The sequence below is a fragment of the Diceros bicornis genome, chromosome 28 (genome assembly GCF_020826845.1).
Source record: "Diceros bicornis minor isolate mBicDic1 chromosome 28, mDicBic1.mat.cur, whole genome shotgun sequence".
In the NCBI taxonomy this organism is placed as follows: Eukaryota; Metazoa; Chordata; class Mammalia; order Perissodactyla; family Rhinocerotidae; genus Diceros; species Diceros bicornis.
The window spans coordinates 4,779,773-4,799,451 of NC_080767.1; the positions used below are offsets into that span (position 1 = coordinate 4,779,773).

General features: G+C 38.9%; 1 protein-coding gene across 10 annotated transcripts in view; it reads right to left on the reverse strand.

The window, feature by feature from the left end:
* RNF38 (ring finger protein 38) overlaps nt 1-19,679 on the reverse strand; it is a 175,242-nt gene that overhangs the window by 16,326 nt on the left and 139,237 nt on the right. For all 10 annotated transcript variants that reach the window (XR_009215858.1, XM_058523529.1, XM_058523528.1 and 7 more), the window contains one exon: nt 1,027-1,194. Coding sequence is in view for 9 of the 10 variants with exons in the window: in XM_058523529.1 (XP_058379512.1) it covers nt 1,027-1,194 (168 nt within the window). In the remaining variant the exon portion in view is untranslated. The remainder of the gene's footprint in view (nt 1-1,026; nt 1,195-19,679) is intronic.

The following is a 19,679-nucleotide window of genomic DNA, read 5'->3' on the forward strand; positions in this document are numbered from 1 at the left end:
CACGTGCAACGTGGGGAAAGGGCTGCACAGAAGAGGACCCTCTCTCCACTGGGTGTAAGATGTAGCAGATACTACTGCTTTTCAAGAAGCTCAACTTTTCAATCTTGCAGAAAATTTCATTTCCAGGATTTTTATATTTTTAAGAGTCCAACTCACAACTAAACGCCACATGGTCTCTCAATTTTTCAGTCTGCTAATTTAGCACACTGGTTCTATAATCTATAATCTCAGTAATAATCTATTACTGAGAAACCAAGCTTGGAGAAATTAATCTGTTAAACTAGTGTTGGTATTTGTATATGTGTGTCCGTTTTAATCCCACATTCAGACAAGGGTATTAGGATTATATTTAGATTTACTGAGGTGCCTTAGTTAGAAGACATTATTGACCTTAGTCACTGAAATCGTCTGGATTTCAGGGACCTCATTTGTGAAATAAGGAGGTTGGACTGGGGGTTGGTAGATCACAGGATAAAGCATAAGGTTAAGAGGCAGAAAGAAGTGGGTGTGAATCCCTTGCTCTCTCGTAATAATTGCCTCTACAACATTAAGCAAGTCATTTTCAATTTCATCATCAGGAAAATGGGGATACTGTTTTAATCACAGGCTTCCTATAATGAGGAACAAATAAGACCAAGCATTCAAGTGCCTGTTAGAGCCTAGTAAGCGCTAAGACTATTACTGTTGATCACTAAAGCCTCTAAGACGTTATTACTAACTAGTCCAAGGTCCTATGTTAACACCCTACAGCCAACCTTGACCAAAATTTAATTATAAACAGTGCTGATATATGAGAGAACATGCTGTGACCTTCAGGGTATTCAAATATGTTTAATTTAATTAATGTAAAAATAAATCAAGTTTTAAAGTTAATTTTGTTAAACTGATACTATAAGGATGCTATTGAGATTTCTGTTGCAATGAAACTGCCTTTTTTACTTGGAAGTGAAAAGCTACAAAAGGTAGTCTCTTAAATTTTGTTTGCTTATAAAACAGCCATTCTAAAGAGGGATTGTACAGACTTACTGGAGGAGGCACACTACAGACAGGGAGGTGCTGTCCACTGAAAACCACCGAGCATCCTGGGACCTGTTGTGTACTGCAAGCAGGGATGTGCTGGCCTGTGCAGAGTGGAATCCCATGTGGTGCCACTGTTGTTACTGTGTAAGAAACAGGAACGGTGCCCTGATGGAGCTATTAGGAAAAAAAACCAGAACTTTAACTGTTTGGATAAAACATCAACTATTAAAAATTAAAATCTAGGGGCCGGCCTGGTGGTGTAGTGGTTAAGTTCACACACACCGCTTCAGGGGCCGGGGTTTGCAGGTTCGGATCCCAGGCCTGGACCTACATACCACGCATCAAAGCCATGCTGTCGCGGCATCCCACATACAAAATTGAGGAAAAAGGGCACAGATGTTAGCTCAGGGCTAATCTTCCTCAGCAAAAAAGAGGAGGACTGGCAATGGATGCTAGCTCTGAGCCAGTCTTCCTCACATACACACACACAAAAAATTAAAATCTAGGCATTTACTGATCCTGCTCTTAGCTGTACAGATTTTCACAATGTACTTCTCCAATAGTTTCAACCATAATATTCTGTCATTGTACAGGAAAGCTGACTGCTTCAAGAGTAGTACATGATGCCCACAGAACCAACTAAACTCTTCCCTCAAAAAGACTTGAAAAGTCCAGTAGAATAATGAATTACTATATTAACTCTTCTAGCCTGCTTTATAGAGCAGAAAACTTTTGTAAAGAAGAAACTTGGAAAAATGAAAGCTCATATCTTCTAATACCTGGCCACATCCAAGAGGAAAAAAATTTTTAACTGCAACTAGTGAAACAATGTAAAGTAGTATTTAAAAAGTTAACTAATTTCCTACTCTCTTGGTCAGTTGTATTCCCATCCTACCTACCCTGAGGCAAACAATGTTAATAACATATCCTTCTATATCTCTCTCCATGAGCACACAAACATATACAAGCATGATTACCCACAAATTGTCATGTTTGTTTTTGTTTTCTTAACAGAAATGAGATATTACCCTGCAACTTACTTTTTTTCAATTAATGTTGTAGATATCTCTTCAAGTGGGTTAAAAGCAATTCACTCTTTTTGATACCAGTCAGGTATTTTAAGTACAATCCCTTAACACAGCCCTGTCATTCATACACTAAAGGATTCAAGTTGTTTTCACTCTTTCGCCAATACAAACAAAAGTGTAAAAAACATCACTGAACATACATCCTTACATACTAGTAGCTTCATTTATTTCAGAGGGATTACTGGGTAAAAGGGTGAATGTACTGTAAACTTTTGCAAAAAGGCTGGATGTGAGTTAAGTAACAACCCCAACAGTAACAACAGGGCCCATTTCCCAGCACCTCCAGTCAGGGTCGATACACCTGCAGTACAGCCTGCTGACTCACCTGAAGAACGAAGAAACAGTATCAGCATGCTTGCTTTAAATTTGCATTTCTGATCAGAGAGGTTGAATATCTTTTAATATTTTTATTAACCATTTAGACTTCCTTTTCTGTAAATAATCTATATCCTTTGCTCATTGCCCATTTTCTATTAGGTTGTCTATCATATTCATTTATAATTTTGTTTTTGTTTTTGTTTTGTGAGGAAGATGGGCCCTGAGCTAACATCTGCTGATCCTCTTTTTTTTTTTTCTGAGGAAGACTGGCCCTGGGCTAACATCCGTGGTCATCTTCCTCTACTTTATATGGGAGGCCGCCACCGCATGGCTTGACAAGCAGTGCCTCGGTGCACGCCCGGGATCCGAAACGGCGAACGCCGGGCCGCCGTAGCGGAGTGAGCACACTTAACCGCTTGCGCCACCAGGCTGGCCCCTATAGTTTTGTTTTTTAATTAGCGATATGAACCTACTGCTTGTCATGTATAACAAAAATATTTTCCCAGTCTATGTTTTATCTTTTGATAAACCCTTTATTTAATGGTAAATTTTATCTTTCATGGTCTGTTACATTTTTTGAATATAGTCAAAGTGTAGCTTTTGGGTTTCCTTTATTGATGAGGTTATACAAATGTGCTACTAAAATTTCTACCATTTTTATTTTTTACATTTAATTTATACTCCAACTAAAATCTGTTTTTGTTTGTAGTGTGAAGTAGGGCTCTAATTTTTTCTTACAATTACACTTGTTCCATTTATTAAACCATCCTTCATCCTCTAAACTGAACCACCACCTTTTTCCCATTCAATAACTTCTCACATATACCTGGATCTATTTCGTGTCAAATTCGTGCTGTTTCAATTATAGTATCTTACTAGAAAAGTTAATATGAGTAAGGCAAATTTCTCCTCGTTACCACACTTTCTTTTCACTTGATTGTGTAGTGATTTTTATACATTTATTCTTATGCAAAGAAAATTTTATCCAGTTTCAAAACGAACTGGTATTCTGATTTGTACTAATTTAATTGTATTACAGGTTACGTTATTTTATAAAGGACATATAATTTTATATTAAGGCTTTTCATTGGAATATTATGCCACCACATGCTCAATACTGTGGTACTGTTCTTCATGAAATTAGTTTTCTTCATAAATTGGCTAGTGCTAGTAAACTTACCAATTTTTATTTATGTAGCTTGAATCTAACAACTTTATCCAACTTAATTCCACTATTTTTAGAAATTAGAATCTCTTTCCCTTCCTATGTATACAACTATATCTGCTAAGATTCAACACAACTAGTTATTTTTCTTGTCTTTTTGCTTTACTGATAAAAGAACTTTCAAAAATGATACTCATAGGTACCACTCTTATATCCGATTTTAATGGAAATGTATACTGAATTTCTTTTTATGTTCTCGATCCTAGTCCTTTCTCAGAAATAGTATTATTAATATCTTCTTCTGGGCAGTGGCTTGCTTTTTCACATTTTTTTTTGGTGAGGAGATGAGCCCTGTGCTAACATCTGCCAACCCTCCTCCTTTTTTTGCTGAGGAAGACTGGCCCTGGGCTAACATCCGTGCCCATCTTCCTCCACTTTATATGGGAGGCCGCCACAGCATGGCTTGCCAAGCAGTGCATCGGTGCGCGCCCGGGATCTAAACTAGCAAACCCCGGGCTGCCACAGTGGAGTGCACGCACTTAACTGCTTGCATCACCAGGTTGGCCCCTCACTTTTTAAATATTGTCATTGCATGAAGCAGAAAATTTTATTTTAATGAAATCCAATATTTCATTGTTTTATTAAGTGGCTAGTACTTTATATATCCTGTTTAAAGAAACCTTTGCCTACCTCATGAAGATAGTCTCCTTTACTATTTTTTTTGTTTTTTACCTTTCACATTTAGATCTAGAACTCAACTTTATTTTCATGTATGATGTAAAGTAGGAGCCAAAGTTCAAATTCATCCACATGGACATCCAGTTGTTTCCATGCCACTACTAAAAAAGACCTTCCTTTCTCTCCTTGAATTCCTTTGGCACCTTTGCCAAAAGTGATCAATATATGTTTATTTCTGACAATGAAATAAAGTTATTTATTTAATGAAGTTTAATACATCAACAGTTCTCTGTATAGTTAGTGCTTTTCCTATATCTTATTTAAGAAAGCCTTCCCTATTTAAGGTCATGAAGCTATTCCTATATTACTTTCCTAAAAGCTTACAGTTTTGCCATTAACATTTACATCTTTTTTTTTTTGAGGAAGATCGGCCGAGCTAATATCTTACTTTTTTCTCCCCAAAGCCCCAGTACATAGTTGTATATCTTAGTTGTAGGTCCTTCCAGTTCTTCTATGTGGGACACCGCCTCAGCACAGCTTGATGAGCGGTGAGTAGGTCCGCGCCCAGGATCCAAACCCATGAGCCCCAGGCCACCGAAGCAGAATGCGCGAACTTAACCACTACGCCACTGGGTTGGCCCCAATATTTACATCTTCAATCCACCCGAAACTGACTTTTGTGAAAGGTATGAGATAAAGGACCCAGTTTCATGCTTCATTTGGATACTCAATTGTCTGAGCATCATATACTAAGATTTTGTCTTTTCCCAACTCATCTGCAGTCATATATCATATATAAAGTATTCATAAATGCATTGGTTTATTTCTGAGCTTTATATTCCATTTCATTAGCCTATTTAATTATTCTGGCATAAATGCTTTCATTACCACAGCTTTTTAAGTCCTAATAATTAGAAGAGGTACTCTTGCCCACCTTGTTCTTCAGGATTATAGACTAGTGGTTCTCTTAATTGTAACGTGCATTAGAATCACCTGGGTGAAAAAAGATTGCTGGGTGGTCCCACAAAGAGAGTTTCTAATTCAGTAATTCTAGTGTACAGTCCAAGAATATGCATTTCTCACAAACGTCTAGGTGATGCTTCTGCTGCTGATCAACTGATCCAGGACACACTCTGAGAACCACTTGGTCTTAGAGACTCTAGACCAGAGTGTCAGGTGGCCAACTATGTCATAAAGTGCCACAAAGTAAATATTTTAGGCTTCTGGGCCATCCTAGTCTCTGCACAAAGCAGCCACAGACAATAAACAAATAAGCATAGTTGTACTGTAATAAACTCTATAAAAACAGCCAGCAATAGTTTGCTTTCCTCTGCTGTAGGTAACTCCAGGTCCTTTAAAATGCCATCGAAACTGTAGAATTAGCTTCTCAAGTTACACCAAAAACTTGCTTGGAATTTACTTGGGATTATACTAACTCTACATATTCTATATGTCAGTTTTGACAACAAGAGTTTTTATAAAATTGGATCTTTCAAATTAGATCTCTCAGTATTTAGATAGGTTTTCTTTAAACTGACTCAACCAAATTTTATAATCTTCCACAGAGGTCTTGAACATCTTCTGTTAAGATTGATTCTTAACTTCCTTCACATTATTTTGATTTTTCAATGGTATTTTTTAATTTGCATATTTATTAAGAATTTCAAACATGCTCAATAGTAGTATAATGAACTCCCATATCTATCACCTAGGCTCCAAAACCATTAAACCACAGCCAACTCACCATCATCAACCTCTCCCTTTCCTGTATTTTGTTGAAGCAAATCCCAAGAACCCATCATTCAATAAATATTTCAATATGTATTTCCAAAAGAAAAGAATATTTAAAATAACCACAATACCAATATCAATATACTTTTAAAAAGTTCCTTTCAATATTAAGTTGCTGTTCAAAATTCCAATTGTGTCATTAATATCATAAATGATTTTTAACAGTTTTTTTCTTTTTCTCAATCAGGATCCAAAAATGGTTTACACATTGCAATTAATTAGAATGTCTCTTTAAATTTATAGTTGCCACTTGTAGCTCTCCTCATCACTATAGCTTATCTGTTGAAAAAACTGGGTTGTTCAGTATAAGTCTATCCTTTTAAAAGCTTTTTTTTAGATTATTTTAGATTCTGGTATAGAGAAATACAACTGATTGTTGTTTGGTTGTTATTGTAACCTATCAGTCTATTCAATTCTTAATTCTAATAATTTATCTAAGATGCTTTGGGATTTTCTATCCATATAATCATCTCATCTGCAAATACTGATGGTGTTAGGTGCTCTTTTCTTATTCTTATAACCTTTCTTTTTCTTGCCTTCTGTCCTGGCTTAGCCTCCAGAACAGTGAATAGCAGTGGTGACAGTGATCATCCTCACTTATTCCAGGTATCAGCAGGAAAGCACTCCAAGTTTCACTATTAAATATACTGTTTGAAATAGGATATCTGAACTCACTGTAGGTCTGCTTCCATTGGTTTTCATTTATAGTCCTTCTTTCTTCATGTACCTGGTTAACTTTGTTTACTGCCTACTGTCCTTGAAAATTATTTGAGGGAATTCTTTGAGAACTATAATGAAGATTCCTTCCATCAAAGATGATTTGCAAGTTTTCTACACCTCTGTGGTCTAAAACACTTGAAACTAATTTCACAGACTGATGAGAATGTGGCTGCAAATTACATTTCCTTCTAGTCACTCTTACCCTGAGGATACAGCCCTTTAACTTGCCTACTTAACACAGGAAGAGTCTCCAATGTAGGAAGAAAATTCCTTAATCTTAAGTGGTCTTTGATTTCTGTCCCCTATCCCTCCTGGTAGACTTAACATTGAAGTTCAAGTTTGTACAAATGAACAAATGCCCTCAGGACAGAACTAGCATCCCACCCTCCCTTAGATTTTGACCTGGCAATTCCTTCCTATGTTTAAGCTCCTTTGAGGTTAAATTTTAGGATATTGTTAATATTTTATCCAGCATACTCAGTACTCCTCAAGCAATGGGAATGCTCTCAATAACCTTGCCTACCAGCTCTAGAAAATTCAAGTCCCTTTTCCATTTTATCTAAGACCTTTTATTAGAAATGATGGCTAGGATTGCTTGGAAGATGGTAGCATAGGAGGACTCTGAACACATGTCCTCCCACTGACAAAACAAATTTACAACTACCCTTGGAACAATTACCCCTGAGAGAGAACCAGAAACTGGATAAAAGAACTCCCACAAAAATGGACAGTGCTGAGAGGTGCAAGAGGCAGAAATACCTTTCTGGAAAGGAAAAAATCCATATTCCAGCTGCAGCACTTCACAGCAGGGAGCAATCATAAGGTACGAAGCTTTCCCTGGAAAAGTGGGGGATCTGAACAGGAGACCTATGCCACAATAAGCAGCTTTTGAACTCAGCACAAATGAGAAAAGTGTCATAATATCTGGCTTTGCTGGCTATTAACAACTGGGAATACTCCCAGAAAAACTATCGAACATAAGAGAAAAGGACTGTTTTTAAAGAGCCCACATGTACAAATTCATGCATTTATAGAAAGCAACACAAAATGACCAGAAAGAAAGGTGCACAGTCCTTTGATGAAAAGATAATCACTTGATAGGTTCTGGGCATATCTTGGGAGGCAGGAGGCAGCTGGGACCACCTCACCAGGGAATGAGACATTGGAGGCAGCCATTATTGTGACCTAGTACAGGGATGCTGGCAGATACCACTGGAGTTCTTGCCCCTGGTCTGTTAGTGCATGGGTTTGCCCCACACACTACAGCACTGATTTAATCCAGTTCAGCCAGGGCAGGCAGCCAATCCTAGGGACGGGCCCCACTCACCAGCAAGCCCTCGGGTAACTTGTGGGCCTGCATAGGCAGGATGTGTGGGACCTCTGCAGTCGGGGGAGAGGGTCTGCCTTTGTGAGGCAGGGTGTGCATGAGGGTTGGGCTTGCGTTGGTGAAGCATGTGGGGAGTCTGCAGCGGGGCGAGTCTCTTCCCACGATAAGAGGGTAATGGATACACGTGCACAAAAAAGAGGTTAAATATGATATCAAAAACACAAAAGGTGGGAGGAGGGGAGTAAAAGCGTAGAGCTTTTAGAAAGAGGTCAGACTAAAGAGAGGATCAACTTAATATAGATTGCTATATACAAGGTTATTATACATGCACCTCATGGTAACCACAAACCAGGAACCTATAATAAACACAGAAAAAATTAAGAGAAAGGAACTCAGATATAATAATAACGAATGCCATCAAACCACAAGGGAGGAGAGCAAGAGAAGAAAGGAATAGAGAAGAACTACTAAAACACTCAGAAAAAAAGTAACAAAACAGCAGTAAGTACATTTTTATCAATAGCTACTTTAAATGTCAATGGAGTAAATGCTCCAAAAGCCATAGGGTCGCTGATTGGAAAAAAAACAAGACTGATATATATGCTGCATACAAGAGATCACACTTCAGACCTAAAGATACTCACAAACTCAAAGTGAAGGGATGGAAAAAGATACTTCATGCAAATAGCAATGAAAAGAAAGCTGGGGTACCTTATATCAGATAAAATAGACTTTAAAACAAAAACTGTTAACAGGAGACAAAGAAGGGCACTACAAAATGATAATGGGAACAATCCAACAAGAGGATATAACACTTGTAAATGTCTATGCACCCAAAATAGGAGCACCTAAATATATAAAGCAATTATTAACACACATAAAAGGAGAAACAGATGGAATAATAGTAGGGAACTTTAACACTCCACTTATATCAACAGACAGATAATCCAAACAGAAGATCAACAAGGAAACATTGGTTTTAAATGACACATAAGACCAGATGGACTTAGTAAACATATACAGAACATTCCATCCCAAAACCACAGAACACACATTCTTTTCGAAGACACATGGAACATTCTCCAGGATAGATCACGTATTAGGCCACAAAACAAGTCCTAATAAATTTAAGAACACTGAAATAATACCAAACATCTTTTCTGATCACGATGGTATGAAACTTGAAATCAACTACAGGAGGAAAATTGGAAAAGCCACAAATATGTGGAGATTAAAGAAAATACTAATGAATAACTATTGGGTCAACAAAGAAATCAAGGGAAAAATAAAAAAATACCTAGAGACAAATGAAAATACAACATGCCAAAATTTATGGGATACAACAGAAGAGGTTCTAAAAGGGAAGTTTAAAGAAATACAGGCTTATCTCAACAAAGAAAAAAAATCTCCAGTAACAATCTAATAGCGCACCTAAAGGAACTAGAAAAAGAACAAAGCCCAGGGAGAGTGATGTCAGCATCATGGCAGAGTAAGCTTTCCCCTTAGACTCTCCTCCACTAAGATACAACAAAAAGGACATTCAAATACCAAGAGAGGACATTCACACAACACAAAAGATGTCTGAGAGACCCACACACGCTTACAACTGAAGGTGGAGGTGCTGGAACCCCTGGAGGAAGTGGAAGGAGGTAAGAACTCCTCTCCATCCCCAGGCAGCGACTCCGGGTCCAAGTGGCTCTCAGAGAGGAGGAGGGGGCAGCCCTCTGTGGTAAAACTGTCGCTCTCCAAGTTCTCTCACAGCCCCTGGAGAACTCCCATATGGAGCGGACTGAAGTGCAGCTGGGGTGCCTTCATCAAGCCAGCACCCCAGGAGAGCAGATAGCAAAGGAAGAGCGAGAACCCCCAGCATCAGGCAGGCAAAAGAATCAGCCCCTCCCACTGCCCAGCGCTCCAGCACAGCCGGGTGGCCAGAGGGCATGCGGATTGTGGTGGGTTCAGAATACACAGCTCTTTACCTGCACCCAGTGGCAGCAGGTGGAAGCTGCATCCAAAAATTTTCAGCACGAGGGAAAACAAACCCACACTCTCAAGCAGTATGCAAAAATATATTAAATCTCCAGACCGGAAGGAAAATGACAAGCACACAGAAATCAATCCTGAAGAGACAGAAATTTATAACCTAAATAACAGAGAATTCAAAACAGCTATCATAAAAAGGTTCAACAAACTACAAGAAAACAGAAATAGACAATTTAATGATATCAGGAACTTATCACAAAAGAGACTGAAACTATAAAGAAAAACCAATCAGAAATGTTGGAGATGAAAAACACAATGGAGGAGATAAAGAAAAATCTGGGATCTTTAAAGAACAGAGCTGAGAACATGGAGGAAACAATTAGCAACAGAGAGGACAGAACTGCAGAAATCCTCCAGATGGAGGAGGAGAGAGAACTAAGACTAAAAAGAAACAAAGAAATTCTCCAAGAAATATCCAACTCAATTAGAAAATGCAACGTAAGGACTACACGTATTCTAGAGGCAGAAGAAATGGAAAAAGAAGCAGAGAGCTCCTTCAAAGAAATAATAGCTGAGAACTTCCCAAACCTCGGGAAGGAGCTGGAAATACAAGTGAATAAGTCAATAGATCTCCTAAATATATCAACGTAAAAAGACCCTCTCCGACGCATATAGTAGTAAAACTGACAAAAGTCAGTGACAAAGAAAAATATTAATGGCAACAAGAAAAAAAAAAAATGTACAAAGGAATCCCAATCAGGTTCTCAGCGGATTTCTCGGCAGACGCTTTATAGGCTAGGAGACAGTGGAATGATATATTCAAAATTCTGAAAGACAAAAACTTTCAGCCAAGAATACTCTATCCAGCAAAAACATCCTTCAGATACGATGGAGAAATAAGAACTATCCCACATAAACAAAAGCTAGGGGAGTTCATTGCCACAAGACCCCCACTACAAGAAATGCTGAAGAAGGCCCTCATGCCTGGGGGGGGAAAAAAAGAGAGAAAGGGCATACAAAGTTTTGAGCAAGGAGAAAAATACATAGACAAAATCAGAAAAATCACAGGTCTCTACCAGAATAAGATTAGCAACCAATTATAACATCAAAGATTAAGGGAAGGAGGGGGGCCGGCCCGGTGGCGCAAGCGGTTAAGTGCGTGCGCTCCGCTGCGGTGGCTCGGGGTTCGCTGGTTCGGATCCGGGCGCGCACTGACGCACTGCTTGGCAAGCCATGCTGTGGCGGCGTCCCATATAAAGTGGAGGAAGATGGGCACGGATGTTAGCCCAGGGCCGTCTTCCTCAGCAAAAAAAAAAAAAAAAGAGGAGGATTGGCGGATGTTAGCACAGGGCTGATCTCCTCACAAAAAAAAAAAAAAAAAAAAAAAAAAGATTAAGGGAAGGAAAACACCGAAAATAAATATAAACTCATCGCTTTAACCATAAACTCACAACACAAGATGGAATAAGTTGTGACAATAATAACTTAGAAGGGAAAGAGTAAAGGGATGGAATCAACTCATCTAAGGAAATAACAGGCCATCAGAAAATGGACTATCTCACCTATGATATTTTTTTCACAAACCTCATGGTAAACACTAAACAAATAATCAGAACAGAGACACATATGATAAGTAAAGAGAAAAGTAAGGAAACCATTACACAGAACTACAAAACTGAAGTGGTAGTCCGAAACACATGGGACAAGAAACACAGGAAATAACCAGAAAATGAGCAATAAAATAGCAACATTAAGCCCTCATATATCAATGTTACCCTGAAGGTAAAATGGACTAAACTCCCCAATCAAAAGACACAGAGTGGTGGGATGGTTTAAAAAACAAGACCCAACAACATGCTGCCTCCAGGAAACACATCTCAGCTCTAAAGACAAACACAGGCTCAGAGTGAAAAGATGGAAGACAATATTCCAAGCTAATGGCATCCAAAAGAAAGCAGGTGTTGCCATGCTTATATCAGACACAGCAGACTTCAAAATAAAACAGGAAATGAGAGCCAAAGAGAGACACTATATAATGATAAAATGGACAGTCCACCAAGAAGACATATCACTGATCAATATATATGCACCCAACACAGGAGCACCAAAGTACATAAAGCAACTATTAAAAAAGCTAAAATGAGATACTAACAACAACACAATAACTGTAGGGGATCTTAACACCACTCTTACATCAATGGATAGATCATCCAGACAGAAATCAATTAGGAAATAATGGACTTAAAGGAAAAACTTGATGAGATGGACTTAGACATATATAGAGCACTCCATCCAAACACAGCAAATTACACCTTCTTCTCAAGCACGCATGGAACATTCTCAAGAATAGACCATATGCTGGGAAACAAGGCATGCCTCTATAAATTTAAGAAGACTGAAATCATAACAAGCATGTTTTACGACCATAACACCATGAAGCTAGAAATCAACTACAAGAAAAATACTGGGAAAGTGACCAAGATTTGGAGACTAAGCTACATGATACTGAACAAAGAATGGATCACTGATGAAATTAAAGGAGAAATCAAAAAATATCTGGTGACAAATGAAAATGAAAATACACCGTACCAACTCATATGGGATGTAGCAAAAGCAGTCCTGAGAGGGAAACTCATAGCAATACAGGCCCACCTTAACAAACAAGAAAAAGCACAAATAAGCAACTTCAAACTAGACTTAATAGAATTAAAAAAAGAAGAACAAAGCCCAAAGTCAACAGAAGGAGGGAAATAAAAATCAGAGCAGAAATAAATAAAATCAAAACCACAAAAACAGTAGAAAGGATCAATGAAACAAAGAGCGGTTCTTTGAGAAGATAAACAAAACTGACAAACCTTTAGCCAGACTCACCAAGAAAAAAAGAGAGAAGGCACAAATAAATAAAATTAGAAACAAAAAAGAACTTACAATGGATACCACAGAAATAGAAAAGATCATAAGAGAATACTATGAAAAACTATATGCCAACAAATTGGACAATCTAGAAGAAATGGATAAACTCTTAGACTCATACAACCTCCCAAAACTGAATCAAGAAGAAATAGAGAAACTGAATAACCAATCAGAAGTAAAGAGATTGAAATAGTAATCAAAAACCTCCCAAAAAATAAAAGTCCAGGACCACATGGCTTCTCTGGAGATTTTTACCAAACATTCAAAGAAGATTTAATACTGATCCTTCTCAAACTACTCCAAAAAATAGAGGAAGATGGAACACTTTCCAACAGATTCTGGTACTAAAGTCAGACAAGCACAATACTAAAGGAAAACTACAGACCAATATTTCTGCTGAACACAGATACAAAAATCCTCAACAAAATATTGGCAAACCAAATACAGCAATACATTACAAAGATCATACACCATGATCAAGCGGCATTTATACCAGGGACACAAGGATGGTTCAACATTCCCAAATCAATCAATATGATACACCACATTAACGGAACAAGGAATAAAAACCATATGATCATCTCAATAGATGTAGAGAAGGCTTTTGACAAGATCCAACATCTATTTACGATAAAAACTCTCAAAAAAATGGGTAGAGAAGGAAAGAAAGTACCTTAAAACATTATAAAGGCCACATACAACAAACCCACAGCCAACATCACACTCAACAGGGAAAAACTGAAAGCCATCCCTCTGAAAACAGGAACAAGACACGGGTGCCCACTCTCGCCACTCTTATTCAACATAGTACTGGAGGTTCTGGCCAGAGCAACTAGGCAAGAAGAAGGAATAAAAGGAATTCAAACAGGCAACAAACAAGTGAAACTCTGTTTGCAGACAACATGATCTTATAGATAGAAAACCATAAAGAATACATCGAAAAACTATTAGAAATAATCCACAACTACAGCAAAGTTGCAGGTACAAAATTCACTTACAGAAATCAGCTGCATTTCAGGGCTGGCCGGTGGTGCAAGCGGCTAAGTGCATGCACTCCACTGCGGCGGCCCGGGGTTCGCCAGTTCGCATCCCAAGCATGCACCAACACACAGCCTGTCAAGCCATGCTGTGGCAGCGTCCCATATAAAGTGGAGGAAGATGGGCACAGATGTTAGCCCAGGGCCAGTTTTCCTCAGCAAAAAAAGAGGAGGATTGGCCGATGTTAGCACAGGGCTGATCTTCCTCACACAAAAAAAAAAAAAGTGAGAGAAATCAGCTGCATTTCTATATGCGAACAACAAACTAACAGAAAGAGCACTCAAGAAGACAATCCCATTTACAACTGCAAGAAAAACAATAAAATATCTAGGAATAAATTTAACCAAGGAAGTGAAAGACCTATACAATGAAAACCGTTAAGACATTATTGAAATAAATTGAGGACGACATAAAGAAAGGGAAGGATATCCCATGCAGGAGGACTGGAAGAATAAACATAGTGAAAATGTCCATACTACCTAAAGCATTCCACAGATTCAATGCAATCCCAATCAGAATCCCAAAGACACCCTTCATGGAAATAGAAAAAAGAATCCTAAAATTCATATGGGGCAATAAAAGACCCTGAATACCTGGAGCAATCCTGAGAAAAAAGAACAAAGCTGGCTTCAATATACACTACAAAGCTATAGCAATCAAGACAGCATGGTACTGGTACAAGAACAGACACACAGATCAATGGAACAGAACTGAAAGCCCAGAAAGAAAACCACACATCTATGGACAGCTCATCTTTGACAAAGGAGCTAAGAACATACAATGGAGAAAGGGAAGTCTCTTCAATAAATGGTGCTGGGAAAACTGGACAACCACATGCAGAAGAATGAAAGTGGACCATTTTCTTTCATCATACCCAAAAATTAAGTCAAAATGGATCACCAACTTGAAGGCAAGACCTGAAACTATAATACTCCTGGAAGAAAATATAGGCAGTACACTCTTTGACATCGGTTGTAGAGGCAACTTTTCAAATTTCATGTCTACTCGGGCAAGGGAAATAAAAGAAACTAAACAAACGGGACTTCATCAGACTAAAGAGCTTCTGCAAGGGAAATGAAACCAGGAACAAAATGAAAAGACAACCCACCCCAGCTTGGAGAAAATATTTGCAAATCATATATGTGACAAGGTGTTAAACTCCATAATATATAAAGAACTCACACAACCGAACAACAAAAAAAACAAACAACCTGATCAAAAAATGGGGAGAGGATATGAACAGACATTTTTCCAAGGAGGATATACAGATGGCCAACACGCATGTGAAAAGATGTTCCACGTCACTAATCATCAGCAAAATGCAAATCAAAACTACACTAAGATATCATCTTAAACCTGTTAGAATGGCTATAATCACCAAGGCAAAAAAATAGCAAATGTTAGTGAGGTTTCGAGAAATGGGAACCCTCATTCACTGCTGGTGGGAACGCAAACTGGCAGAGACTCTATGGAAAACAGTATGGAGATTCCTCAAAAAATTAAAAACAGAAATACCTTATGATCCAGCTATCCCACTACTGGGTATCTATCCAAAGAACCTGAAACGAACAATCCAAAGAGGTTTATGCACCCCTATGTTCAATGCAGCATTATTCACTGTAGACAAGAAGTGGAAGCAGCCTAAGTGTCCCTTGATTGACGACTGGATAAAGAAGATGTGGTATATATACACAATGGAATACTATTCAGCCATAAAAAAGACAAAACTGGCCCATTTCCAAAAACATGAACAGACCTGGATAGTATTATGTTAAGAGAAATCAGGCAGACAAAGACAAACACTGCATGATTTCACTCATATGTGGAAGATAAACTGACACATGGACAGAGAGAACAGTTTGGTGGTTACCAGGGGGAAGGGGATTGAGGGCTGGGCACAAGGGGCAAAGAGACACATTTATAGGGTGACCGACAAACAATAATGTATACCTAAATTTTCACATTATAAACTATCATGACATTAATAAAAAAGAAAAAACAAGGGGGCCGGCCCAGTGGCGCAGCGGTTAAGTGCGCGCGCTCTGCTGCAGCAGCCCGGGGTTCCCAGGTTCGGACCCCGGGCGTGCACTGACACACCGCTTGCTAAGCCATGCTGTGGCGGCATCCCATATAAAGTAGAGGAGGATGGGCATGGATGCTAGCCCAGGGCTTGTCTTCCTCAAAAAAAAAAAGGGGAGGATCGGCATTGGCTGTTAGGTCAGGGCTAGTCTTCCTCACAAAAAAAAAAAAAAAGGAAAGAAAAGAAAAAACAGAACAAAGCCCAGAACCACTAGAAGGAAGGAGACAATAAAAATGAGCGGGGAAATAAATGAAAGAGACTAAAAAAAACAATAGAAAAAAAAAAAAATCAACAAAATGAAGAGCTGGTTCTTTGAAAAGGTAAACAAAACTGACAAACTTTTAGCAAGACTCACCAAGAAAAAAAGAGAAAAGGCTCAAATAAATTAAAGAGGAGAAATTACAACAGATACCTCAAAAATACAAAAGATTATGAGAGACTACTATGAAAAGCTATATAACAACAAATAGGATAATCTATAAGAAATGGATAAATTCTTAGAATTATACAACCTTCCCAAACTGAACCAAGAAGAAATAGAGAATCTGAAAAGACCAATCACCAGGAAGGAGCTTGGGACAGTAATCAAAAATCTCCCAAAATATAAAAGTCCAGGGCCAGATGGCTTCCCTGGTGAATTCCACCAAACATTCAACGAAGATTTAACACCTATTCTTCTCCAACTCTTTCAAAAATTGAAGAGGTGAGGAAGTTTCCTAACTCATTCCACGAGGCTAACATTACCCTGATACCAAAACCAGACAAGGACAACACAAAAAAAGAAATTACAGGCCAATGTCACTGATGAACATCGATGCAAAAATCCTCAACAAAATACTAGCAAATCAAATACAACAATACATTAAAAAGATCATACACCACGATCAGGTGGGATTTATTCCAGGGATGCAGGGATGGTTCAATATCCAGAAATCAATCAACGTGATCCACCACATTAACAAAATGAAGAATAAAAATCACATGATCATCTCCATAGATGCAGAGAAAGCATTTGACAAGACAGCTGTATCCATTTATGATAAAAACTAAATAAAATGGGTACAGAAGCAAAGTACCCCAACATAATAAAGACGACATATGACAAACCCACAGCTAATACACTCAACAGAGAAAAACTGAAAACTATCCCTCTAAGAACAGGAACCAGACAAGGAAGCCCGCTTTCGCCACTTTTATTTAACATAGTATTGACAGTCCTAGCCAGAGCAATCAGGCAAGAAAAAGAAATAAAAGAGATCCAAACTGGAAAGGAAGAAGTAAAACTGTCACTATTCGTAGATGACATGATTTTACAAATAGAAAACCCTAAAGAGTGATGTCGGCATCATGGTGGAGTGAGCTTTCCCATAAACTCTTTCCCCAATAAGATACAACAAAAAGGACATTCACAGACCAACGAAGGACTCTCACACAGCACAAAGGGACATTGGAGACCCACGCTGCCACACATCTGAGAGTGGATGTGCTGGTGCCCATGGAGGAAGTGGGGAGAGGTAAGGAGAAATCCTCCCCCTCCCCATCCGGTGGGTGACTTGGGTCCACTTGGCTCCCACAGAGCGGGGAGGGGGCGGCCCTCTGTGGGGAAATCGTAGCTCTCCAAGCTCTCTCAGCCTGTGGGAAACTCCCACACAGAGGAGTCAGAACTGCTGCAGTGGTGCCGTCAACATCTGAGCACCTCAGGAAAGCGGATAGTGAGGAAAGAGAGAGAGAAGCCCCCCTCACCCCCAGACCGGGTGGGCAAAAGAGTGAGCCCCTACCCCCTGCATGCCCGACACTGCAGCTCAGCCCATCAGTCAGAGAAACCTGGAGCAGGCAGCCTCGGAGCAGGTGCAAGCAGTCGCGGATTGCAGCGGGCTCAGATTACACAGCCCCTGACTTCACCTGGTGGCGGCAGGTGGAAACTGCAACCAGATTATTTCCAGGATGAGAAAAACAAAGTGAATACAGCAAGCACGATGCAAAAGTACATTAAATCGCCAGATCAGAAAGCCAATAACAAGCACCCAGAAATCAACTCTGAAGGCACAGAAATTCATAACCCAAATGACAGAGAATTCAAAATAGCTAGTATAAAAAAGCGCAACGAAATACAAGAAAACACAGATAAACAATTCAATGAGACAAGGAGTTTCTTCACAAAAGAGATTGAAACCATAAAGAAAAACCAATCAGTATTGATGGAGATGAAGAACACAATGGAGGATATAGAAAAGAATCTGGACTTTTTAAATAACAGAGCTGACAATATGGAGGAGAGAATTAGCATTATTGAGGATAGGAATATAGAGAGACTCCAGATGGAGGAGGAGAGAGAACTAAGACTAAAAAGAAATGAAGAAAGTCTCCAAGAAATATCTGACTCAATTAGGAAATGTAACATAAGAATTACAGGTATTCCTGAGGAGAAGAGAGGGAAAGAGGAACAGAGAGCCTATTCAAGGAAATAATAGCTGAGAACTTCCCAAATCTGAGGAAGGAGGTAGAAATACCAGTAAGTGAAGTTAATAGGTCACCTAAATATGTCAACAGCCAAAGGCCCTCTCCAAGGCATTTAGTAGTAAAGCTGGCAAAAGTTAATGACCAAGAAACAATATTAAGGGCAGCTAGACAAAAACAAAAAATAATCTACAAAGGAACTCCCATCAGGCTCTCAGCGTATTTCTCCACAGAAACATTACAGGCTAGGAGAGACTGCAATGATATATTCAAAATACTGAAAGACAAAAACTTTCAGCCAAGAATACTCTATCCAGCAAAAATATCATTCAAATATGATGGAGAAATAATAACCTTCCCAGATAAACAAAAGCTAAGGGAGTTCATGGCCCTGAGACCTCCACAACAAGAAATGCTCCCTCATGCGCGAAAAAAAGAAGAGAAAGGGAATACAAAGCTTGGAGCAAGGAGAAAAATAGGTAGACAGAAATCAGAAAAAGAGTAGATCTTTATTAGAATAGGTTAGCAATCACTTAAATACAAAAACCAAAGATCACAGGAAGGAAAATCCTAACGAATCCACAAAAAAACTTTTAGAAATAATAAATGAGTGCAGCAAAGTTGCAGGATACAAAATCACCATACAAAAATCAGTTGCATTTGGGGCCTGCCCTGTGGCGTAGTGGTTAAGTGCGAGCACTCTGCTGCTGGCGGCCCGGGTTTGGATCCCATGTGCGCACCGAGGCACTGCTTGTCAAGCCATGCTGTGGTGGCGTCCCATATAAAGTGGAGGAAGATAAGCACAGATGTTAGCCCAGGGCCAGTCTTCCTTAGCAAAAAGAGGAGGATTGGCATGGATGTTAGCTCAGGGCTGATCTTCCTCTCACACACACACACACACACACACACACACACAAAAATCAGTTGCATTTCTATACACAAACGACAAAGTAGCAGAAAGAGAAATAAAGAATACAACCCCATCCACAATTGCAATTAAAAAGAATAAAATACCTAGGAATTAATTTAACCAAAGAGGTGAAAGACCTATACACTGAAAACTATAATACACTGTTGAAAGAAATTGAAGAAGACACAAAGAAA